This window comes from Coregonus clupeaformis, chromosome 15 (assembly GCF_020615455.1).
Source record: "Coregonus clupeaformis isolate EN_2021a chromosome 15, ASM2061545v1, whole genome shotgun sequence".
NCBI classification, from domain to species: Eukaryota; Metazoa; Chordata; class Actinopteri; order Salmoniformes; family Salmonidae; genus Coregonus; species Coregonus clupeaformis.
Genome location: NC_059206.1, coordinates 50,225,887 through 50,251,905, shown reverse-complemented (window position 1 = coordinate 50,251,905; position 26,019 = coordinate 50,225,887). Strand labels below are relative to the sequence as shown.

The following is a 26,019-nucleotide window of genomic DNA, read 5'->3' as shown; positions in this document are numbered from 1 at the left end:
CCCCACAGCATGATGCTGCCACCACCATGCTTCACCGTAGGGATGGTGCCAGGTTAACTCCAGACGTGACGCTTGGCATTCAGGCCAAAGAGTTCAATCTTGGTTTCATCAGACCAGAGAATCTTGTTTCTCATGGTCTGAGAGGCTTTAGATGCCTTTTGGCAAACTCCAAGTGGGCCGTCATGTGCCTTTTACTGAGGAGTGGCTTCCGTCTGGCCACTCCAACATAAAGGCCTGATTTATGGAGTGCTGCAGAGATGGTTGTCCTTCTGGAAGGTTCTCCCATCTCCACAGAGGAACTCTAGAGCTATGTCAGTGACCATCGGGTTCTTGGTCACCTCCCCGACCAAGGCCCATCCCCCCGATTGCTCAGTTTGGCCGGGCAGCCAGTTCTAGGAAGAGTTTTGGTGGTTCCAAACTTCTTCCATTTAAGAATGATGGAGGCCACCGTGTTCTTGGGGATCTTCAAATGGTGCAGAAATGTTTTGGTACCCTTCCCCAGATCTGTGCCTTTACACAATCCTGTCTCGGAGCTCTACAGACAATTCCTTCAACCTCATGGCTTGGTTTTTGCTCTGACGTGCACTGTCAAATGTGGGATCTTATATAGACAGCTGTGTGCCTTTCCAAATCATGTCCAATCAATTGAATTTACCACAGGTGGACGCCAATCAAATTGTAGAAACATCTCAAGGATGATCAATGGAAAACAGGATGCACCTGAGCTCAATTTCGAGTCTCATAGCAAAGGGTCTGAATACGTATGTAAATAAGGTATCTGTTTTTTATTTTTTATAAATTTGCAAACAATTCTAAAAACCTGTTTTCGCTTTGTCATTATGGGGTATTGTGTGTAGAATCCTGAGGGAAAAATATTTAATACATTTTAGAATAAGGCTGTAATGTAACAAAATGTGGAAAAAGTCAAGGGGTCTGAATACTTTCCGAAGGCACTGTATTATGACAACATTTAGTGACATTTCTGTTCGTTTTGGACTTCGGTGAGTGTTTTTTCGGCTTTTTTCTGGAGGCAAGCCAAAGTCTGGAGCCGAAATATATGCCCCTTCATCAGTGATTGGCCAACAGTAGGGATTCTTCAAGAAATGATTTGTCGTCATTCAATGAGAAATTACTTGTTTTCATGCAAATTTTTTCATTGACAATACTGCACCAAACATCTTGGTTAGAGGGGTCCCGTGTGGCTCAGTTGGTAGAGCATGGCACTTGCAATGCCAGGGTTGTGGGTTCGATTCCCACAGGGGACCAGTATGGGAAAATGTATGCACTCACTACTGTAAGTTGCTCTGGATAAGATCGTCTGCTAAATGATGTAAAATTGGGCAACTAATATCGCTTTGAAAGATTTCTTGAGTTATCTTAGATTAATTCTGACTATTTTGAGGAAGTGTCTACTGGCTACGGCGTCTCAAAACGGACAAACAGTACTATTGCCGCTTTTGTCTCGTTTTTCAAGCGAAGGTCTTTTAAGGGAGTATGCGAGCACACTCGTTCGGCTAGGCGCCAGCCGAAACTGAAGCATGCGGACACCTTAAGACTGACAGGAATAGAACATTCAGAGAGGAACGTCAAGACATATCTAAGTAGATATTTAAATACCGCAGGCTGTCAGGAACATAAGGAATGAAAAGTTAATAACATTGTGGTTAGAGATTTGTTATGGCAACAGCCACTACTCACTCCCCTGGTGAAGAGAAGGTGTTAATGGAAGAACAAACCACGCCCAAATGATTCCCCTGCACTGCTTCACACCCTTAATTAACTTTCACAGCTGCTTTGTGCTTGAGTGCACAGTGCAGTGGACTGGACATGCAATCTGACAAGTAGTTGTCCATTCCACAACAATTCCCAATAGTGCTTGTTCTCTCTTGATCTCCCTCTCTGTCACCCTCTCCGGGTTCCTTTAAGGGCACAGCAGGTCATCCTATTGGAAGTGGGCGATTCCACGGCAACAAAAAATATTTTTGGCATCTCAGATTGTTCTGGCAATTCTCACATAGAAACGTCATTAGGAGGAAGGATGTTGGACCTGCCTTTTTACATTTATCACAAACCATTTTTGAGAAAATCATAAAATCATCAATTTTAGGCCCTTTTTAGACCTATACATGCCTCCTGTAAGACCTTATGATCCGTGAACCGTACATGATACAGACAATATCTTCGCGTCATTACACTCTTTATAGTGTACTCTATGGAGTATTTCTAGATTATTAAATACACATTTATTTTCAACATAAAATTATATTAATACCTCAAAATTACTAAACCAATTACTTTGGTGTTGTTCATTTTAAGACATTGTTTGGAACATTATACTCTACAAGTACATCACATTTCCAGAGGGGGCTCTCTGCTAATTCTGAAGTTCTGATATATTTTATGAGCACCACCAACACGGATTAAACGGGAACTCCCTCTGCTTGTGATTTGCTGAATGTGCAATCCTAAAGGAGGGCTGTGATTGGTTAATGACCTATAACGTCAATTTCTATGTATAAAATGGGTCATATCATTAAAAGTACCAGAGAGCCCACTCCGGAAATGTGATGTGTTTGAAGAGTATATTGTTTCAAACAATGTCTAAACATTAGCAAAATCAAAAAGGGCATTTGAGATATTCATATAAATGTTTTAATGTTGAATAGATTAACGTTAAAATTGGTATTTCAGAATCTCGACATACTCCATATGTTAACGCACACTATAAGATGTACAATGACACCAAGATGTTGTCTGTACCATGTACGGTTCACAGCTCATAGGGTCTTACAGGAGGCATGTATAGGTCTAAAAGGGCCTAAAATGGCCACTTTCATCATGATGATATAAATGTTTAAAAAGCATGTCAAACATCCTTCCTCCCAATGAAGTTCCTATGTGAGAATTGCCAGAAAGATCGGAGATACCAAAAACATTTTCCGCTCCCGCTGGCCCTGAATCGCCCAAGTAACTCGGAGGAATGCTGTAACTCCTCTGAGGAAGATTCACCTGGTTTCAATGTTAGTTACATGAGAAACTTCACAATAGAGTTTCACACTACATACGTACTGTATTTGCTTCTAACGTGCTGTGGAAGCATGTTTTTATTTCACCTTTAATTTATACAGGGAAGTCAATTAAGAAAATGTTTTAATAGTTAGTAATAAACACAAAAACGTAACATCCCACACTGATAGCTCTACAACACACATTGACCCAAAGAACGTAGAAACTGGACATGTAGAAAGCCCCCCAAAAGAGTTGAAGTTAGTTAACATTAGTATGCAAATACTCTCCATGACTGATCTAAGGGGGTTGTATTTCTGGACGTTATCATGGTCAGATCATGCTGCTGTCATCACAAAGGACCCCAGAACAGTCTGGCTGTCAAGGACTGAGAGGAGAAACTGGTCCAACACAGAGCCACGTGACAGATTCACTCTCGCTTTACAGACCCACTGTTCCTCAGAGCGAAAGCTGCATTGTGAAGCACCACAGTCTGAAATGTTGATGTATAATACAAATAAATCTGTATAAACCATAAATAGTGTAGTCCAGGGGACTGGAGTGGAAATAGTAAACAGAAACAGTGAAACTTGTGTATGGGACTCCAGTAGATTATGACGGCATAAGCATTGGTAATGGAAAACAAAAGTCTAGAGTGTGTGTACACGTTTTACTATAATCTGTATCAACATAGTCAAATCAGAGCGTTCCAGGAAAGTATTCCAGTTGGACAGAGAAAGTAGCCGGTGTTTGTTCCAAAGCCTATCAACAGGTCCCTCAAGTTTCAATAACATCTCTACATCCAAAGCTCAATTACAAACATGTTGAATTTCTTCTAAATCTAATTTCTGTGTTAGCAGATAAACCTTAGGATCAATTATGTTTGCTATTGCCAAAGTTGGCAAAAGTGGTTAAGGGCAATTCGACAATAACGGAATTGCGCTGACTCAGATTATTCACTTTAAATGTATGCCAAACAAAAAAACATTTATTTCAAAGTTTAACAAACCATAACACTCTATGCACAAAGACTACTTTTAACAATTTATACTGAACATTTTACAAAAACACATTTACTGGAAGAACTGTGCAAATGCAAAGTTTGGTAACAGAATTTTGGTAAAATCTCCAACGTTTCCAAAAACTCTTAAATGCTGTATCTGCTCCGAATTAATATTTAACGATGTCTGCAGAAAAATGGTGTGTCTGCTATGATATGACACATTGACTTTGAAAAAAAATCTATTTTGGTTATTGAACTACAGTAAGTGAACTGGATTTATACCCGGTAACGGAATGTCATCGTGGGTCCCTGATCTGTAGTACACAGAAATGTATAATTATGGATATGAAAGTGATTCTCTTCATGTATCCTGAATAAGTACACAAAAAGGTAGAAATATGCAATATCCTCACTACTACTACTACTACTACTACTACTACTACCCCCCAAACAAGACAAAATTGTGTAGGTCCGAATCTGAACAAATCATTGATATCTATATTTCACAAGTAGGGGACATCAAAGTACAGAACAGTAGAGTACAGTACGAGTTCAGTACAGTAGACTAAATTACAGTACAGTTCAGTACAGTACTCAACTCTAGTGTGCTGTACTGTAACGAACTCTACTGTACTATACTTTTATTTACTGTACTGAACTCTACTGTACAGTACTGAGCTATACTTTACTGTGCTGTCCAAACTTGTGAATCCAACTGTGGTTTGTGACTACTATGATTTGTCATTGTAGCCAATCAAATTGCAGAAATTATGTTACGGATTCTTCTGAAATTCCGTTACCGATTTGATATATACCAAAAAAAGTTAATCACTTAATAATTTCTAAAACAAAATAGATATTAGTAAAAACACTATAAACTAGTTGATAGGTCTACTTTTACTTGTTAATTCTGTGAGCTTAAATGATCCTCCCTCCTGAGGGAGAGATATTAGAAAATATCTTAAATATGTTGTTTTTTTGGTAACGGAAATTCAAGGCACATAAGGCAATGTTTCTTAAACTTACAGAAGGCAAAGAATTTTATCCAAAACTAAAAATAAGTGTTGATATTAGTTGGTAGGGGTCTTCAACATTGTGTTTTGATGTATTTCTAATACCTTTTAAGATTTTTCTGGTAGATGTTCTCTAAGACACCTTTTCCATCTGTTTGACCAGAACTCAAAGCCTTTGCTTATTCAAAATTTGTACAATGGAAAATGGTTGTAAAATGTATATACAGTACCTTGTGAAAGTATTCAGACCCCTTGACTTTTTCCACATATTGTTACGTTACAGCCTTATTCTAAAATTGATTAAATAAAACAATTTCCTCAGCAATCTACACAAAAAAAAACATAATGACGAAGCGAAAACAGGTTTTTAGAAATGTTTGCAAATGTATTCAAATCAAAAAACAGAAATACCTTATTTACATAAGCATTCAGACCCTTTGATATGGAGGCCCTTTGCTATTGAGCTCAGGTGCATCCTGTTTCCATTAATCATCCTTGATTGGAGTCCACCTGTGGTCATTTCAATTAAATGGACATGATTTGGAAAGTCACACACCTGTCTATATAAGGTCCCAAAGTTGACAGTGCATGTCAGAGCAAAAACCAAGCCATGAGGTCGAAGGAATTGTCCGTAGAGCTCCGAGACAGGATTGTGTCGAGGCACAGATCTGGGGAAGGGTACCAAAAAATGTCTGCAGCATTAAAGGTCCCCAAGAACACAGTGGCCTCCATCATTCTTAAATGGAAGAAGTTTGGAACCACCAAGACTCTTCCTAGAGCTGGCCGCCTGGCCAAACTGAGCAATCGGGGGAGAAGGGCCTTGGTCAGAGAGGTGACCAAGAACCCAATGGTCACTCTGATAGAGCTCAAGAGTTCTTCTGTGGAGATGGGAGAACCTTCCAGAAGGACAACCATCTCTGCAGCACTCCACCAATCAGGCCTTTATGGTAGAGTGGCCAGACTGAAGCCACTCTTCAGTAAAAGGCACATGACAGTCCGCTTGGAGTTTGCCAAAAGGCAACTAAAGACTCTCAGACCATGAGAAACAAGATTCTCTGGTCTGATGAAACCAAGATTGAACTCTTTGGCTTGACTGCCAAGCGTCATGTCTGGAGGAAACCTGGCACCATCCCTACGGTGAAGCATGGTGGTGGCAGCATCAAGCTGTGGGGATGTTTTTCAGGGGCAGGGACTGGGAGACTAGTCAGGATCGAGGCAAAGATGAACGGAGCAAAGTACAGAGCGATCCTTGATGAAAACCTGCTCCAGAGTGCTCAGGATCTCAGACTGGGGCGAAGGTTCACCTTCCAACAGGACAACGACCCTAAGCACACAGCCAAGACAATGCAGGAGTGGCTTTGGGACAAGCCTCTGAATGTCTTTGAGTGGCCCAGCCAGAGCCCAGACTTGAACCTGATGGAACATCTCTGGAGAGACCTGAAAATAGCTGTGCAGCAACGCTCCCCCATCCAACCTGACAGAGTTTGTGAGGATCTGCCGAGAAGAATGGGAGAAACTCCCCAAATACAGGTGTGCCAAGCTTGTAGCGTCATACACCCAAGAAGACTCGAGGCTGTAATCGCTGCCAAAGGTGCTTCATCAAAGTACTGCATAAAGGGTCTGAATACTTACATAAATGTGATATTTCAGTGTTTACAAAACCCCACTAACATTTATAAACAGTTTTTGCTTTGTCATTATGGGGTTTTGTGTGTAGATTGATGAAAACAATTTAATCAATTTTAGAATAAGGCTGTAACCTAAAAAGTCAAGGGGTGGAACAGGGCTGAAACCGTCCAAACACTAGCTACCCCACCTGCACTCCCCTTCGCCATCTACACTGCCTCATTTATTACTATTGTTGTCACGTTCTCTTGCATAATTCAACAAGTGTGTCAATAGCAGGATACCCTCAGATTAAAAATCCACACGCTTGGCTCTAGATTACACCCATCTAAAACATACTTGACGTTGTTTGCGAGATCAGACATATCACTATAATCTGAGTGTTCATTTTCTGAAGTTTTTCATTTCAGCGCATCTAATTTTTTAACATTTCAACTGTAAATTATAACTTTTTTCAATTGCACGAAAAAGGAACACCCATCAAAATAAAGTAATTGTTCTTCTCTTTCTTGTGATGCAAGTGTCGAGACGGTGCGTTAAATCCCAGACTAAGCTTTGGCGTATTCCATTAAGACCATTTCAGCCATTAACGGGGTGTGTTTGACAGGTCATTACAAACATTTCCGCGGTCGTAAAGTTAACGGGAAAAATTGACAGGCACAACAAAAGTATGAAAGCGTCGCAGGAGTAAAATCAATCTAGTGAGATTTAAGTGACAAGTGGATTTTGCCTAGTTAACAAGGTAACAAAATAAACCGTTTGAGCACAGGGAGTTGCTGGTTTCTCTCAAGTCCTCTAATCTCTTTTTACATTTGAGTCTTTTAGCAGATGTCTTATCCAGAGTGACTTACAGTGAGTGCATTCATCTTAAGTGCTCTTAAATGCTCTGTGATATTCAACCCCAGAACACCCATCCTGTGAGTCGCCTGCAAACACCAGGACTTTCTCGCTGATCCGTTGGACTCTAAAGGCCTACTGTTGATGAAAACTTCAGAGAAGCTTTTATAACACAAGCTACAGAAGTGACTGAAATTACATGTGGAAATCAGGATATGTGAAATGAAACGGGGATATGTGAAGGGGAATGGGAACTCTGTTGACTGGACATCATCTTTTGAGTTAACCCTTACACAGTTGGCAAAGCTGGTTGAAATAACATGATTACAACCAGTTCATAGGGTTGTAATGGCATCATATCAACTCGTTTTGCTTACTGGGTATGACCTTGTTGAACTTAACCCTTCGGTTCGGACACCTAAGCTCAGTGGACATCCTCCCTAATGTTGAGGCCTTACAGATACGATATGCATCATGACCAAGGCCCCAGATTCATAAAACCTTAAGAAGAAATTTCTTCTTAACTGCCATTTTTTCCTTAACTATAGATTTAAGACGTTAAGCAAAGTTGCTATTACTCAAAAAGGTTATTGGAAATGTTATTGCGCAATTTCTTATGTTTCTCCTTAGCAAAAAGTTAAGAAATTAGATTCTTGAAAATAAAGTTATTGGAAATGTTCTTAATTTCAAGATAGCTAAACCATTATCTTAAACTCAGGCCATTGAGAGAAATAGCTCATTAAAGCAATTGAAGATGTTTAATTCACAAAAACTTCATCTGAAAGTTTCAGTATTGATTATTTTAAACCCAAGAACATGTTTAAGAACAGTAATCTCAGTAAGAAATATGCTAACATTTCTTAAGTTTTTGCGTAACAAGTGTTTTGTGCATCTGGGCCCAGGGGTTTAACATAAGAACTAAATGTAACATCTTTATGTGATATGTATGTTATATGTGTATTATATTGTATCAATGCATTTAACTTTCACTGAGAGAACAACTGCCTGTTTGTTAGTCATTGTGTAGTAGTAACAGTAACTGCGATGCATTGGTAATTATGCTGCTGTTCAATATTTGGTCAGTTAAAATCTAAGAAATATATTGTATTGTCAATTCTACTATTGTTACTTACACAGCAAATGGGCAGAGCGAAGCCCACCGTGTAGAGCACAGTGGAGGTGACTGTGCTCTGGTGGAAGGGGTAGCTGATGCTGTCATCGTTACAGAAAAAGCCCCTCTGATAAGGCTTGATTTTGCCCAAGTTAAAGGCTGCCAGGGGCAGTCCCCCTGTGGATGGAGAGAGGTGGTTAAGGGGTTAACTTTGTAATAAAAAAATATAAAATTGAAGTGATACGAGGAATAAACACAGTGAATAATGAATAACAATAACAAGTAAAAATTATATTTATATATAGGGATTACCAGTACCGAGTCGATGTGCAGATGTAAGAGGTAATTGAGGTAGCTATGTACAGTCGTGGTCAAAAGTTGAGAATGACACAAGTATTGGTCTTTACAAAGTTCGCTTCTTCAGTGTTATGAGATAATTTGTCAGATGTTACTATGGTAAACTGAAGTATAATTACAAGCATTAAGAGCGTCTGCTAAATGACTAAAATGTTAATGTAATTCCATAAGTGTCAAAGGCTTTTATTGACAATTACATTTAGTTTATGCAGAGTCAATATTTGCAGTGTTGACCCTTCTTTTTCTAGACCTCTGCAATCCGCCCTGGCATGCTGTCAATTAACTTCTGGGCCACATCCTGACTGATGGCAGCCCATTCTTGCATAATCAATGCTTGGAGTTTGTGGGTTTTTGTTTGTCCACCCGCCTCTTGAGGATCAACCACAAGTTCTCAATGGGATTAAGGTCTGGGGAGTTTCCTGGCCATGGACCCAAAATGTCGATGTTTTGTTCCCCGAGCCACTTAGTTATCACTTTTGCCTTATGGCAAGGTGCTCCATCATGCTGGAAAAGGCATTGGTCGTCAACAAACTGTTCTTGGATGGTTGGGAAAAGTTGCTCTCGGAGGATGTGTTGGTACCATTCTTTATTCATGGCTGTGTTCTTAGGCAAAATTGTGAGTGAGCCCAGTCCCTTGGCTGAGAAGCAACCCCACACATGAATGGTCTCAGGATGCTTTACTGTTGGCATGACACTGATGGTAGCGCTCACCTTGTCTTCTTCGGACAAGGTGTTTTCTGGATGCCCCAAACAATCGGAAAGGGGATTCATCAGAGAAAATGACTTTACCCCAGTCCTCAGCAGTCCAATCCCTGTACCTTTTGCAGAATATCAGGCTGTCCCTGATGTTTTTCCTGGAGAGAAGTAGCTTCTTTGCTGCCCTTCTTGACACCAGGCCATCCTCCAAAAGTCTTCGCCTCACTGTGCGCGCAGATGCACTCACATCTGCCTACTGCCATTCCTGAGCAAGCTCTGCACTGGTGGTGCCCCGATCCCGCAGCTGAATCAACTTTAGGAGACGGTCCTGGCGCTTGCTGGACTTTCTTGGGCACCCTGACGCCTTCTTCACAACAATTGAACCTCTCTCCTTGAAGTTCTTGATGATCCGATAAATGGTTGATTTAGGTGCAATCTTACTAGCAGCAATATCTTTGCCTGTGAAGCCCTTTTTGTGCAAAGCAATGATGACGGCACGTGTTTCCTTGCAGGTAACCATGGTTAACAGAGGAAGAACAATGATTTCAAGCACCACCCTCCTTTTAAAGCTTCCAGTCTGTTATTCTAACTCAATTAGCATGACAGAGTGATCTCCAGCCTTGTCCTCGTCAACACTCTCACCTGTGTTAACGAGAGAATCACTGACATGATGGCAGCTGGTCCTTTTGTGGCAGGCTGAAATGCAGTGGAAATATTTTTTTTGGGATTAAGCTCATTTTCATGGCAAAGAGGGACATGATCACTCTTCATGACATTCTGGAGTATATGCAAATTGCCATCATCAAAACTGAGGCAGCAGACTTTGTGAAAATTAGTATTTGTGTCATTCTCAAAACTTTTGACCACGACTGTACATATAGGTAGTGGTTAAGTGACTTGGCAACAGGATAAATAATAGACTGAGCTGTAGCAGCAGCGTATGTGGAGCAGTAGCAGGAGTGTGTGTGTGAGTGTGTGGTGTCAGTATGCATGTGTGCGCATGTTATGAGTGTGTGTATGTAGCGTGTATGTGTGTGTTGGGATGTCAGTGTAAAGGCGTCAGCAGGCTTTAGTTCAGCTGTATAACCTTTTGAGGATCTGAAGGCCCATGCCAAATCTTTTTAGCCTCCTGAAGGGGAAGAGGTGCTGTTGTGCCCTCTTCACAACAGTGTGTGAGTGTGGACCATGTTAATTCCTTAGTGATGTGGACAGCGAGGAACTTGCAGCCCCATCGATGTGGTTGGGGGCGTGCTCGCCCCTCCGTTTCCTGTAGTCCACGATCAGCTCTTTTGTCTTGCTGACATTGAGGGAGAGGTTGTTGTTCTGGCACCACACTGCCAGGTCTCTGACCTCCTCCGTATAGGCTGCCTCATTGTCGTCGGTGATCAGTCCTACCACCGTCATGTCGTCAGCCAACTTGATGATGGTGTTAAGAGTCGTGCGCGGCCATGCAGTCGTGGGTGAACAGGGAATACAGGAGGGGACTAAGCACACACCCATGAGGGCCCCCCGTGTTGATGGTCAGCGTAGCTGATGTGTTGTTGCCTACCCTCACCGACTGGGGGTGGCCTGTCAGGAAGTCCATGATCCAGTTGCAGAGGGAGGTGTTCAGTCCCAGGGTCCTGAGCTTGGTGATGAGCTTGGAGAGGACTATGATGCTTAATGGTTAGCTGTAGTCAATGAACAGCATTCTTACATCGGTATTCCTTTTGTCCAGGTGGGTGAGGGCAGTGTGGAGTGCAATAGAGATTTTGTCATCTGTGGATCTGTTGGGGCGGAATTTGAATTGGAATGGGTCCAGGGTGTCTGGGATGATGGTGTTGATGTGAGCCATGGTTATAGATGCGAGTGCTACGGGGCAATAGTAATTTAGGCAGGTTACCTTGGCGTTCTTGGGCACGGGACTATGGTAGTCTGCTTGAAACAAGTTGGTATTACACACCGGGGCAGGGATAGGTTGAAAATGTCAGTGAAAACACTTGCCAGCTGGTCAGCGCATGCTCCGAGTACACGTCCAACAGGGTTGGGGTCAATTCAGTTTTCTATTCAGTCAATTAGGAGGCCTCCTGTAGCTCAGTTGGTAGAGCATGGCGCTTGCAACGCCAGGGTTTTGGGTTCGTTTCCCACAGGGGGCCAGTATGGAAAATGTATGCACTCACTAACTGTAAGTCGCTCTGGATAAGAGCGTCTGGTAAAATGACTAAAATGTAAAATTTGTAAGTGAATTTACATTGTTTTGAGGAGTTTTGGGCATCGACTTGGACTTGAATTGAAATGGAAATGACCCAAACCCTGCTACCTATAGCCTACTAGCCAGCCACAACCAAACCTTCCAAGCTGCTCTCTCTTTTCTGTCTGGTATCTAAATCTGGGGTGTTCATTTCTCATTGTCAGCTGTGCCACCCCGTTAAGTTGAGTGGCAGTGACAGCTGAGAGTGCCTGTGGGTCTGTAAAACACAGCAGGCCACAACAAAATCCCAGGACTCCCTTTCCTCTCTCTCTCGTAATCTTATCCTGTGTTGGCCTCCTCTCTTCAAAGAGGACAGGGACACTGGTCATGGTTAAGCTTCAGTGTAAATAGCCCAGAGAAATATCCATGCACCAATACACTCAATTAATACTAGGCTAGGAGGCTTCTGGGTCTAGGGAAAGAGTGTGGTTAGAGTGTGGTCAAATTGAAAAGTCAAGTCAAACATTCAAATGGGCTGTTACACTCCTTCATATGTTTAGGTTACTTTATTGTCTGTGAAACGGCAGAGATAAAAGCACCACCAACATGCTGTCATGAGCAGAGTAACTTAAAACCAACCATATGGGTTTAGTTATGTGAGCAAGCCTGACAAATACACACACCCCTAGTATTTACCTATAGACCACAATTTCAAGAGACAGCTATGAAGTTATCGGTAGTCACCTCCTGTAGACACAAATCTAGACATCGGTGATTGAGGGGCCATACAGTGGCTTGCGAAAGTATTCACCCCCCATGGCATTTTTCCTATTTTGTTGCCTTACAACCTGGAATTAAAATTGATTTTTGGGGGGGTTGTATCATTTGATTTACACAACATGCCTTCCACTTTGAAGACGCAAAATATTTTTGATTGTGAAACAAACAAGAAATAAGACAAAAAAAACTGAAAACCTGAGCGTGCATAACTATTCACCCCCACCAAAGTCAATAATTTGTAGAGCCACCTTTTGCAGCAATTACAGCTGCAAGTCTCTTGGGGTAGGTCTCTATAAGCTTGGCACATCAGCTTGGCGAACACCAAACGTTATTGCTTATTTTTTTCTTTAAGCAATGGCTTTTTTTCTGGCCACTTTTCCTTAAAGCCCAGGTCTGTGGAGTGTACGGCTTAAAGTGGTCCTATGGACAGATACTCCAATCTGCGCTGTGGAGCTTTGCAGCTCCTTCAGGGTTATCTTTGGTCTCTTTGTTGCCTCTCTGATTAATGCCCTCCTTGCCTGGTCCGTGAGTTTTGGTGGGTGGCCCTCTCTTGGCAGGTTTGTTGTGGTGCCACATTTTTTCAATTTTTTAATAATGGATTTAATGGTGCTCCTTGGGATGTTCAACGTTTCGGATATTTTCTTATAACCCAACCCTGATCTGTACTTCTCCACAACTTTGTCCCTGACCTGTTTGGAGAGCTCCTTGGTCTTCATGGTGTCGCTTGCTTGGTGGTGCCCCTTGCTTAGTGGTGTTGCAGACTCTGGGGCCTTTCAGAACAGGTGTATATATACTGAGATCATGTGACACTTAGATTGCACACAGGTGGACTTTATTTAACTAATTATGTGACTTCTGAAGGTAATTGGTTGCACCAGATCTTATTTAGGGGCTTCATAGCAAAGGGGGTGAATACATGTGCACGCACCACTTTTCCGTTATTTACTTTTTAGAATTCTTTAGAATTCTTTGAAACAAGTTATTTTTTTCATTTCACTTCACCAATTTGGACTATTTTGTGTATGTCCATTACATGAAATCCAAATAAAAATCCACTTAAATTACAGGTTGTAATGCAACAAAATAGGACAAACACCAAGGGGGATGAATACTTTTGCAAGGCACTGAACAGTTTCGTCTCAAACTCCTCATCAGCCAAATAAAATCGTTGACGTAGTTGCACGTGATAGAACTAGCTTTTTCCCATCAGATAACCTGGCATACTTGGCCCTATGCTATTGCTAACACCACCAACTGGACGTGATTATTTCCATTGACAAATGCTAGATCAGCCAATTACAAATGTTGACGTAGTTGGACGAGGGTCCTTAACAGAAGTCACACGGCACCATCTGCTAATCAAAGTTATTAAAACACGCATTGTAGACACTATTTCACATTTCTTGTTTATGTGCGCATCTGTTTGTTTGGCTGGCTCTGCTGAGTCTACCTCTTTCACAATTTGCAGCAAGTTCAAATCCAGGTGAGATATAATTTTTTCCTTGGAAATGTATAATTACAGTGGGGGAAAAAAGTATTTAGTCAGCCACCAATTGTGCAAGTTCTCCCACTTAAAAAGATGAGAGGCCTGTAATTTTCATCATAGGTACACGTCAACTATGACAGACAAATTGAGAAAAATAAATCCTGAAAATCACATTGTAGGATTTTTAATGAATTTATTTGCTAATTATGGTGGAAAATAAGTATTTGGTCACCTACAAACAAGCAAGATTTCTGGCTCTCACAGACCTGTAACTTCTTCTTTAAGAGGCTCCTCTGTCCTCCACTTGTTACCTGTATTAATGGCACCTGTTTGAACTTGTTATCAGTATAAAAGACACCTGTCCACAACCTCAAACAGTCACACTCAGGGCTTTGTGATGGCCACTCCAATACCTTGACTTTGTTGTCCTTAAGCCATTTTGCCACAACTTTGGAAGTATGCTTGGGGTCATTGGCCATTTGGAAGACCCATTTGCGACCAAGCTTTAACTTCCTGACTGACGTCTTGAGATGTTGCTTCAATATATCCACATCATTTTCCTTCCTCATGATGCCATCTATTTTGTGAAGTGCACCAGTCCCTCCTGCAGCAAAGCACCCCCACAGCATGATGCTGCCACCCCCGTGCTTTACGGCTGGGATGGTGTTCTTCGGCTTGCAAGCAGCCCCCCTTTTTCCTCCAAACATAACGATGGTCATTATGGCCAAACAGTTCTATTTCTGTTTCATCAGACCAGAGGACATTTCTCCAAAAAGTACGATCTGTCCCCATGTGCAGTTGCAAACCGTAGTCTGGCTTTTTTATGGCGGTTTTGGAGCAGTGGCTTCTTCCTTGCTGAGCGGCCTTTCAGGTTATGTCGATATAGGACTCATTTTACTGTGGATATAGATACTTTTGTACCTGTTTCCTCCAGCATCTTCACAAGGTCCTTTTGCTGTTGTTCTGGGATTGATTTGCACTTTTCGCACTAAAGTACGTTCATCCCTAGGAGACAGAATGTGTCTCCTTCCTGAGTGGTATGATGGCTGCGTGGTCCCATGGTGTTTATACTTGCGTACTATTGTTTGTACAGATGAACGTGGTACCTTCAGGCATTTGGAAATTGCTCCCAAGGATGAACCAGACTTGTGGAGGTCTACAATTTATTTTCTGAGGTCTTGGCTGATTTCTTTTGATTTTCCAATGATGTCAAGCAACGAGGCACTGAGTTTGAAGGTAGGCCTTGAAATACATCCACAGGTACACCTCCAATTGACTCAAATTATGTCAATTAGCCTATCAGAAGCTTCTAAAGCCATGACATCATTTTCTGGAATTTTCCAAGCTGTTTAAAAGGCACAGTCAACTTAGTGTATGTAAACTTCTGACCCACTGGAATTGTGATACAGTGAATTATAAGTGAAATAATCTGTCTGTAAACAATTGTTGGAAAAATTACTTGTGTCATGCACAAAGTAGATGTCCTAACCGACTTGCCAAAAATATAGTTTGTTAACAAAAATTTGTGGAGTGGTTGAAAAACGAGTTTTAATGACTCCAACCTAAGTGTATGTAAACTTCCGACTTCAACTGTACGTCTTGAATCTAGCACCATTGACCGGCAGTAAAGATATTTTTTTTGTTGTTGCCGCAATGGGGTTCGAACCCATGATTAAAGTGCTGTAATGATTTTGAGTCAACCACTTTAGCAGTGTGTGCCACCAAGAAGCAATGGTAACAACTGTACACGACTGCTATTTGACAAGTCCATAAGACTAATCGTTTTTACGATGTACGTTAAACTGACATGTTTTAAGGACCTCATTTATCTTTTTTCCTTAAAAGCACATGGATGTGTGTGAAACAGATAAGCAAAAACGTAAACATTTTGTCTAACGTTAGTACTAGTAGCCTAGTCAAGGATGCATTTTCTTACAGACCAACAGAACAAAAGTAAACCTTGGTGGCTAGGGTTGACCTATTTTAACAAACGCCATTGGTTGGTGGATATAAAGTCTAAGATCTTTGATATGTTGATGCAGAATTTGTTACAGGAAATAATCACTGTGAGGTTAGCATAGGGCTAACATGTGCCAGGTTATCTCATGGACTCAGCTACAATGTAGCATTCTATCACGTGCAAGTAAATCAACGATTTTAATTGGCTGATGCACATTGAGACCGAGAAACAATTTTAAGTTATGGCCCGAAGGGTTTGCGTTTTGAATGCCATCATCACACCAAACCACAAACCAAATAATTTATGTGTGTCATGACTGAGGAAGCTAAGGACCACGGGACTGAACACCTCCCTCTGCAACTGGATCATGGACTTCCTGTCGGGCCGCCCACAGGTGGTGAGGGTAGGCAACAACACATCCGCTACGCTGACACTCAACACGGGGGGCCCCTCAAGGGTGTGTGCTTAGTCCCCTCCTGTACTCCTTCACCCAAGACTGCGTGGCCGCGCACGACTCCAACGCAATCATTAAGTTTGCCGACGACAATACGGTGGTAGGCCTGATCACCAACGACGATGAGACAACCTATAGGGAGGATGTCAGAGACCTGTCAGTATGGTGCCAGGACAACAACCTCTGCCTCAATGTCATCAAGACAAAGGAGCTGATCGTGGACTACAGGAAACGGAGGGCTGAGCACGCCACCCATTCACATCGACGGGGCTGTAGTGGAGCAGGTCGAATGCTTCAAGTTCCTCAGTGTCAACATCACTAAGGACCTCATGGTTCAAACACACCAACACAATCGTGAAGAGGGCAAGACAATGCCACTTCTCCCTCAGGAGGCTGAAAAGATTTGGCATGGGCCCTCAGATCCTCACAGTTCTACACTGCACCATTGAGAGCATCTTGACTGGCTGCATCACCGCTTAGTATGGCAACTGCTTGGCATCTGACCGCAAGGCGCTACAGAGGGTAGTGTGAACGGCCCAGTAAATCACTGTGGCCGAGCTCCCTGCCATCCAGGACCTCTATACCAGGTGGTGTCAGAGGAAGGTCCTAAAAATGTCAAAGACTTGAGTCACCTAAGTCATAGACTGTTATCTCTGCTACTGCATGGCAAGCGGTAGCAGAGCACCAAGTCTGGGACCAAAAGGATCCTGAAAGGCTTCTACCCCCAAGCCATAAGACTGTTGAACAGTTAATCAAATGGCTACCCTGACTATTTGCATTGACACCCTTTTTATTTGCATTGACTCCCTTGCCCCGGTTCTATGCACACTCACTGGACTCTACCCACACACTCACATATAATACACAGACACTCCAACACAGACATAGTACATACTCGCACACACACACACTGACGCCACACACAAATGCATATTGACTCTACACACGCAACCACACTTCACATACGCTGCTACTCTGTTTATTATCTATCCTGATTGCCTAGCCACTTTTACCTTGATTACCTCATATACCTGCACATTGACTCGGTACTGGTACTCCTTGTATATAGTTTCGTTATTGTGTTAATATTTCAGTTTTCTTACTTTTTAACTCTGCATTGTTGGGAAAGGGCTCGTAAGTAGGGATTTCACAGCTACACCTGTTGTATTCGGTGCATGTGACAAATAAACGTTGATTTGATTTTGCTTGTTAGAGTAAATGGAAAGAGGGTAGGTGGTGGTGTCATGGTAGGTGTCAGTAAGAGCCGGGAGAGGTGACATTAACTAGAGAGCGGCAGAGAGGGAGGGAGAGGTTGTCCAGACTGTTTTCACAGTCTTGCTTTGACCACCAGACAACAGAAAGAGAGAGAAAAAAAAGTTATGAGCTGAACATAACAGTATGCCAGTGGAAGGAAGGACAGTAGCAGGTGACCCAACTGTGGTTTGTGACTACTATGAGTTCCCATTGTAATTCTGTTACTGATTTGGTGAAAGAATTACATGTTTTAATCACTTAATAATTCATAAACAAACTTGATATCAGTAAAAACACCAACTAATTAGTACGTCTACCTTTATGTGTTACTTCTGTGAACTTTCATTATCCTTCCTCCTCATGAGGGCGAGAAATTTGAAAATATCTTTACGATATGTGGGTTTTTGGTAACAGAATTACAAGGCAACCTTAAACTGACAGAAGGCAAATAATTTATCTAAAACAAAATATACGTTTTGATATTAGTTGGCAGTGGTCTTTACTTAAAAATTGTGTTTGATGTATTTCGAATACCATTTAAGACTTTTTCTGGTAGATGTTGTCTAAGGCACATTTTCTATCTGTTTGACCAGAAATCAAAGCCTTTGCTTATTACACATTTTTAGGATGGAAAATTGTAAAAAAGATATGCCTTAATTTCTCCCCACCCAAAATAGACTAAGCTTTGATTTGACACCCAATTTGACATGGTCCTATTAACTTAATGTTGGGGCTCATGGGTCCTTTTAGAGATGGACATGCCCCTAATGTTCAGCACACAGGGAAATGAAATTAGAGCACTGCACTTTGGGATACATTATCTATGACTCATCCAGGACTTCCATAATTCAGAATGAGATTAAACCCCTACACAAATCCGTTGAGACATGAGTCATAATCTGAAAAAGAGATGATCAGAACTTTACATGATATATTATTTAGGCCTAGTATCGCATAAGCCAGGCATTGTTATAAGTAGCCTAAGTTACAAAATGCACCAGTGCAGACTGACAACTTGACCAGGTAATCATTTTAGAATTCCTAAGTATATAATGAGACGGGTTGGGTTATCCATAATGGGTTTTCTATAAAGCGATTGAGAGAATCCCTAACACAATAAGGCCATGTTTCCAGGTAAAAATGAAAAAATCATCACAAATTAATGGCAATTCAATATTGCCTGAAATAGAAGACAGTCCCTGATAGCGTTGAATAGATAATGTGTAGACGCATGAGAGGTGTTGGCTGGAACTTGATGCAATCTAAACAACACCAAGGCTCATGCCATGGTTCTACAGGTTGTCAGGAGTTACATTGTAACAATCATTATAGAAAGCAAGTGTTACATTTGTTACCATTCTCTATTACATTGTAACCACATCAACCTCACATGCACCATGAACTGATCAACATCAATCAGCTGAGTGACCCAGCAGCAGCAGTCAATAAAATATGTTCTGCGGTTTATTATTTATAATCAAACTAACTTATTCAAGAAAGATGCACACTCTTTTGTTTGACAAATAGGCAACATATAACCACTCCCTTCGTCTTCCACTGTGGTTTGAGATTCGGTATTTGCCAGACATTCAGACCTTCAAACTTCAATTGCTTGCAAATGATTTGAGCAACATACCTCAGGTTCTTTATCAAGGAAAAATGGTTAACAACATTGCACAGGTCTTATTTCCCCACTTCAGACACGAGTTTCATAAATCACATAGCAATGTTTAGGCAGCCTGGCACGCCTACAATGTAACTAGCTAGGGACTGTCAACAAAGTGCATGATCACAACATTCACGTTTCAATAGCTCCTCAACCATGTGACTTAGCAACCTCATTTCAATTGTCTATTATTCCTTACATAGAGAGGAATGTTGCACAGCCTTTAGTTCTCACAAAATTATTCCAACACTTAAAATTATATATACACTACCTTTCAAAAGATTGGGGTCACTAAGAAATGTCCTTGTTTTCGAAAGAAAAGCATTTTTTTGTCCATTAAAATAACATCAAATTGATCAGAAATACAGTGTAGACATTGTTAATGTTGTAAATGGCTATTGTAGCTGGAAACTGCTGATTTTTTATATCTACATAGGTGTACCGAGACCCATTATCAGCAACCTTCAGTCCTATGTTCCAATGGCACATTGTGTTTGCTAATCCAAGTTTATCATTTTAAAAGGCTAACTGATCATTAGAAAACCCTTTTGCAATTATGTTAGCACAGCTGAAAACCATTGTGCTAATTAAAGAAGCAATAAAACTGGCCTTCTTGAGACTAGTTGAGTATCTGGAGCATCAGCAATTGTGGGTTCGATTACAGGATCAAAATGGCCAGAAATAAATAACTTTCTTCTGAAACTCATCAGTCTATTCTTGTTCGGAGAAATGAAGGCTATTCCATGCAAGAAATTGCCAAGAAACTGAAGATCTCGTACAACACTGTGTACTACTCCCTTCACAGAACAGCGCAAACTGGCTCTAACCAGAATAGAAAGAGGAGTGGGAGGCCCCGGTGCACAACTGAGCAAGAGGACAAATACATTAGTGTTTAGTTTGAGAAACAGACGCCTCACAGGTCCTCAACTAGCAGCTTCATTAAATAGTACCCGCAAAACACCGGTCTCAACATCAACAGTGAAGAGGCGACTCCGGGATGCTGACCTTCTAGGCAAAGTTGCAAAGAAAAAGCCATATCTCAGACTGGCCAATAAAAAGTAAAGATTAAGATGGGCAAAAGAACACAGACACTGGACAGATTGGGAAAAAAGTTATGGACAGACAAATCGAAGTTTGAGGTGTTCGGATCACAAAGAAGAACATTTGTGAGACGCAGACCAAATGAAAAGATGCTGGAGGAGTGCCCCGTGTAGCTCAGTAGATAGAGCATGGCGTTTGCAACGCCAGGGTTGTGGGTTGGATTCCCACGTGGGGCCAGTATGAAAAAGTATGCACTCACTAACGGTAAGTCACTCTGGATAAGAGCGTCTGCTAAATTACTAAAATGTAAAAGAAAATGCTTAATGCCATCTGTCAAGCATGGTGGAGGCAATGTGATGGTCTGGGGGTGCTTTAATGGTGGTAAAGTGGGAGATTTGTACAGGGTAAAAGGGATATTGAAGAAGGAAGGCTATCACTCATACAATTTCCTCCTACAAAAGGACAATGACCCAAAGCACAGCTCCAAACTATGCAATAACTATTTAGGGAAGAAGCAGTCAGCTGGTATTCTGTCTATAATGGAGTGGCCAGCACAGTCACCGGATCTCAACCCTTTTGAGCTGTTGTGGGAGCAGCTTGACTGTATGGTACGTAAGAAGTGCCCATCAAGCCAATCCAACTTGTGGGAGGTGCTTCAGGAAGCATGGGGCGAAAACCCTTCAGATTACCTCAACAAATTGACAACTAGAATGCCAAAGGTCTGCAAGGCTGTAAATACTGCAAATGGAGGATTCTTTGACAAAAGCTAAGTTTGAAGGACACAATTATTATTTCTATTAAAAATCATTATTTCTAACCTTGTCAATGACTACATTTCCTATTCAAACTCATTTCATGTATGTTTTCATGGAAAACAAGGACATTTCTAAGTGACCCCAAACTTTTGAACGGTAGTGTATATGTATATATATATATATATACACACACACACACACACTGCTCAAAAAAATTAAGGGAACACTTAAACAACACAATGTAACTCCAAGTCAATCACACTTCTGTGAAATCAAATTGTCCACATAGGAAGCAACACTGATTGACAATACATTTCACATGCTGTTGTGCAAATGGAATAGACAACAGGTGGAAATTATAGGCAATTAGCAAGACACCCCCAATAAAGGACTGGTTTTGCAGGTGGTGACCACAGACCACTTCTCAGTTCCTATGCTTCCTGGCTGTTTTGGTCACTTTTGAATGCTGGCGGTGCTTTCACTCTAGTGGTAGCATGAGACGGAGTCTACAACCCACACAAGTGGCTCAGGTTGTGCAGCTCATCCAGGATGGCACATCAATGCGAGCTGTGGCAAGAAGGTTTGCTGTGTCTGTCAGCGTAGTGTCCAGAGCATGGAGGCGCTACCAGGAGACAGGCCAATACATCAGGAGACGTGGAGGAGGCCGTAGGAGGGCAACAACCCAGCAGCAGGACTGCTACCTCCGCCTTTGTGCAAGGAGGAGCAGGAGGAGCACTGCCAGAGCCCTGCAAAATGACCTCCAGCAGGCCACAAATGTGCATGTGTCTGCTCAAACGGTCAGAAACAGACTCCATGAGGGTGGTATGAGGGCCCGACGTCCACAGGTGGGGGTTGTGCTTACAGCCCAACACTGTGCAGGACGTTTGGCATTTGCCAGAGAACACCAAGATTGGCAAATTTGCCACTGGCGCCCTGTGCCCTTCATAGATGAAAGCAGGTTCACACTGAGCACGTGACAGACGTGACAGAGTCTGGAGACGCCGTGGAGAACGTTCTGCTGCCTGCAACATCCTCCAGCATGACAAGTTTGGCGGTGGGTCAGTCATGGTGTGGGGTGGCATTTCTTTGGGGGGCCTCCATGTGCTCGCCAGAGGTAGCCTGACTGCCATTAGGTACCAAGATGAGATCCTCAGACCCCTTGTGAGACCATATTCTGGTGCAGTTGGCCCTGGGTTCCTCCTAATGCAAGACAATGCTAGACCTCATGTGGCTGGAGTGTCAGCAGTTCCTGCAAGAGGAAGGCATTGATGCTATGGACTGGCCCGCCCGTTCCCCAGACCTGAATCCAATTGAGCACATCTGGGACATCATGTCTCGCTCCATCCACCAACGCCACGTTGCACCACAGACTGTCCAGGAGTTGGCGGATGCTTTAGTCCAGGTCTGGGAGGAGATCCCTCAGGAGACCATCCGCCACCTCATCAGGAGCATGCCCAGGCATTGTAGAGAGGTCATACAGGCACGTGGAGGCCACACACACACTACTGAGCCTCATTTTGACTTGTTTTAAGGACATTACATCAAAGTTGGATAAGCCTGTAGTGTGGTTTTCCACTTTAATTTTGAGGGTGACTCCAAATCCGGACCTCCATGGGTTGATAAATTTGATTTCCATTGATAATTTGTGTGTGATTTTGTTGTCAGTACATTCAACTATGTAAAGAAAAAAGTATTTAATAAGATTATTTCATTCATTCAATTCTAGGATGTGTTATTTTAGTGTTCCCTTAATTTTTTTTGAGCAATATATATATATATGTATATATATACACATACACACACACACACACATATACATGCACACACACACACACTACCTGTCAAAAGTTTGGACACACCTAATTCCAGGGTTTTTCTTTATTTTTACATTGTAGAATAATAGTGAAGACATCAAAACTATGAAATTACACATGAAATCATGTAGTAACCAAAAAAGTATTAAACAAATCAAAATATATTTTATATTTTTGAATCTTCAAATAGCCACACTTTGCCTTGATGACAGCTTTGCACACTCTTGGCATTCCCTCAACCAGCTTCACCTGGAATGCTTTCCAACAGTCTTGAAGGAGTTCCCACATACGCTGAGCACTTGTTGGCTGCTTTTCCTTCACTCTGCGGTCCGACTCATCCCAAACCATCTCAATTGGGTTGAGGTCGGGGGCTTGTGGAGGCCAGGTCATCTGATGCAGCACTCCATCACTTTCCTTCATGGTAAAATAGCCCTTACACAGCATGGAGGTGTGTTGGGTCATTGTCCTTTTGAAAAACAAATGATAGTCCCACTAAGCCCAAACCAGACCTGAAGCACCTCCCACAGCTCAGCTGCAGTCCTCTGAAACTCCTGGAACATCCATCACGCATCTTGCTAAGCGCAAGAATTATAAAAGCCCTGACGCCTGCGGAGGCTGCATTGCAGTAAATGCTGTACGGCCACTTCAGACATCGGTTTGACCATGCAGAGTATTTTAGCCAAGAGAGACTAGTATGCATAGTATTGATATTACCCTCTGATTACAATGAAGGCTAAATGTGCCTCTCTGTTGTGGGCTTGCTGCAAAGGGTGTGCGATGTTTGGCCCTACCCTGTGAACATTCCATAGTTGGTTTGAGGTGTCTAGGTCACATGGTTAAGGAGCTATTGAATTTTAAGGATATATACATACATACACACACACAAACATTTGATAATTTTATGAGAAAACCAAAGGCTGTGCAACACGCCTCTCTGTGTAAGGAATACTGGACAGTTGAAATGAGATTGCTAAATCACATAGGTGAACAGCTATTGGAATTCTAAAGTTTTAAATATTTATATAAAATCGTATGAGTGCTTTTTCGAAAAACCAAAGAGTGTGCAATGTGCCCCCCTTCCTTTTGAGTAATACAAAGTTGGTTTGAAGTGCTTAGGTCTTGTGATGAAGGAGCAATTTAATTGTGAGAATTGTTTAAATAAATATATTCCAAAAAAAAAAGAATCATTTTATGATAAAACCAAAGGGTGTGCAACATGCCTCTCTTTGTAAGGAATAATGGACAATTGAAATTAGGTTGCTAAATCATGTGGTCCAAGAGTTATTGAAATTTCAATATTGTGATTATGCACATTGTTGACGGTCCCTAACTAGTTGCATTGACGTTGCGCCAGGCTGCCTACCCCATTGCCATTTGATTATAAAAAATAAGACCAGTGCAATGTTGTACACATTTTTTCCTTCGTAAAGAGCTTAACTTGAGGTATGTAGCTCAAATTGTTCGCGAGCTATTTAAGTTTGAAGGTCCGAATTTCTGGCTTATATCGAATCGCAAACCCACTGTCTCCCAACGCCATAGCCTATGCATACACGTGACAGCGATTGTCAAAAAATATCATTATGGAAATAAGGTTAACTCTTTACAATGTAACAACATTATAATAAGCAAGTCATGTCAAGCAGATACATACCGAGAATTAAACAGGCTATGTCAAGCAGAATAAAAGGAATCCCTCTCGTCTCGAACATGTTCGTTGCTTCTCCTCCTCAGTTCGTGTATACAGATAAAGACAATTGCTCGAGTTAATTGCTCCTTGGACTTGTTGTTGTCCTATCCTTGAAAGCGCAGTAGCCAAGCCTATCAGTAAACCGCAGATCTCATTAGACTAAAACTACACTACACTTCTACCTAAAAAGATTATTAAAAACCGTCTATTGAGTAGCCTACCATTTGAAAGCTACCCTAATGGCGACAGATAGCCTAATCGCCGTAATTTGACACGGAATGTAGAGCCGATCTTCCACTTGGAATTGTCGAATTATCGAGTGCATCGAAATTCTAATCAAAGGCGCCAACGGTGTCCCGGTAAATTAGACGATCCCTGCCGTCTAATTAAAAATCACTTGTCAGACGGCGTAAGATATTCGGTAGAGGTCTGTACGGGACTGCGCACCGAGCCATGGACACAGTGGGGTTTCATGATAGCAGCTGACGAGGATCAACAGAAGAGCCTATCGCCTGCTTGCCAGCACACTATGACAACACCGGTCACGTCCCCTTTCCGTACCTACTCTAATAATCCGTCCCATTGCTGTGTTACTTTTCTCAATTACAGTAGCAATGTTATTATGGTCCTTTAATAACTAATTGAGGAAAAGGCACACAGATATCAGGAAGAAAATAATCTACACAGGCTGCTTGATAGGTTAAATACAAAGCATGGTTTGCAAACCTGCAACACAAAGCTTTATTGGTTTTATAGATAAACATTGCCAAGACATCTCATCAATACTGTATGTCTTGAACTTTTAACTCAGATGGAAATATATAATTTATCTTGAACATTTGTTTGAGGTTTAGGAATCATAACCCGTAGTCGGGGCCGGTTCCAGGCCATATTCCAAGCATAAACGACATAAGCGGTCGCTTTTTTTACCCTGACTAAGTTCTTTGGGGGTAACTCAGGCGGGTCTAAACTTATTATTGAGAGTAATTATAGTAGAATACACCAGGTGCAAGTTCTAAATTTGGTTGTGCATCAGCAGGTTTTCTCTTGTTATGTCAGTCACTGACAGTCACTCAATTAGCCATGTCAGCTAACAATTTTTAGATTGGTAGTTAGTCTAGCCAGCTATCTAAACTTGTAGTAATCATGGCTGAATACCAACCAGCTGTGGCGACCCCTCATTCAGGGCAGGTGGGCCCCATCTGTTTAGCAATTATATTTTTTTTCGTGTTTTGCATGTTATTTTGTCATTAATACGTGTCACATATCAGTTTGCAAACTATGTAAAAAATAAAATACTCAA

The 26,019-nt window shown here is 41.7% G+C and overlaps 1 protein-coding gene across 2 annotated transcripts in view; it reads right to left on the bottom strand.

Annotated features, from left to right (window-relative positions):
- The window catches only part of LOC121582835 (phospholipid phosphatase 1), a 50,982-nt gene extending 25,772 nt beyond the window's left edge, over positions 1-25,210 (bottom strand). The window contains exons 1-2 of one of the 2 annotated variants that reach the window (XM_041898969.1): positions 24,681-25,210; positions 8,619-8,773 (exon numbers count right to left, since the gene is read on the bottom strand). In XM_041898969.1, coding sequence (XP_041754903.1) covers positions 8,619-8,773; positions 24,681-24,738 — 213 coding nt within the window. In that variant the 5' untranslated portion in view covers positions 24,739-25,210. The remainder of the gene's footprint in view (positions 1-8,618; positions 8,774-24,680) is intronic. The other variant, XM_041898970.1, reaches the window with a different exon arrangement.
- Between the last annotated feature and the right edge of the window lie 809 nt (positions 25,211-26,019).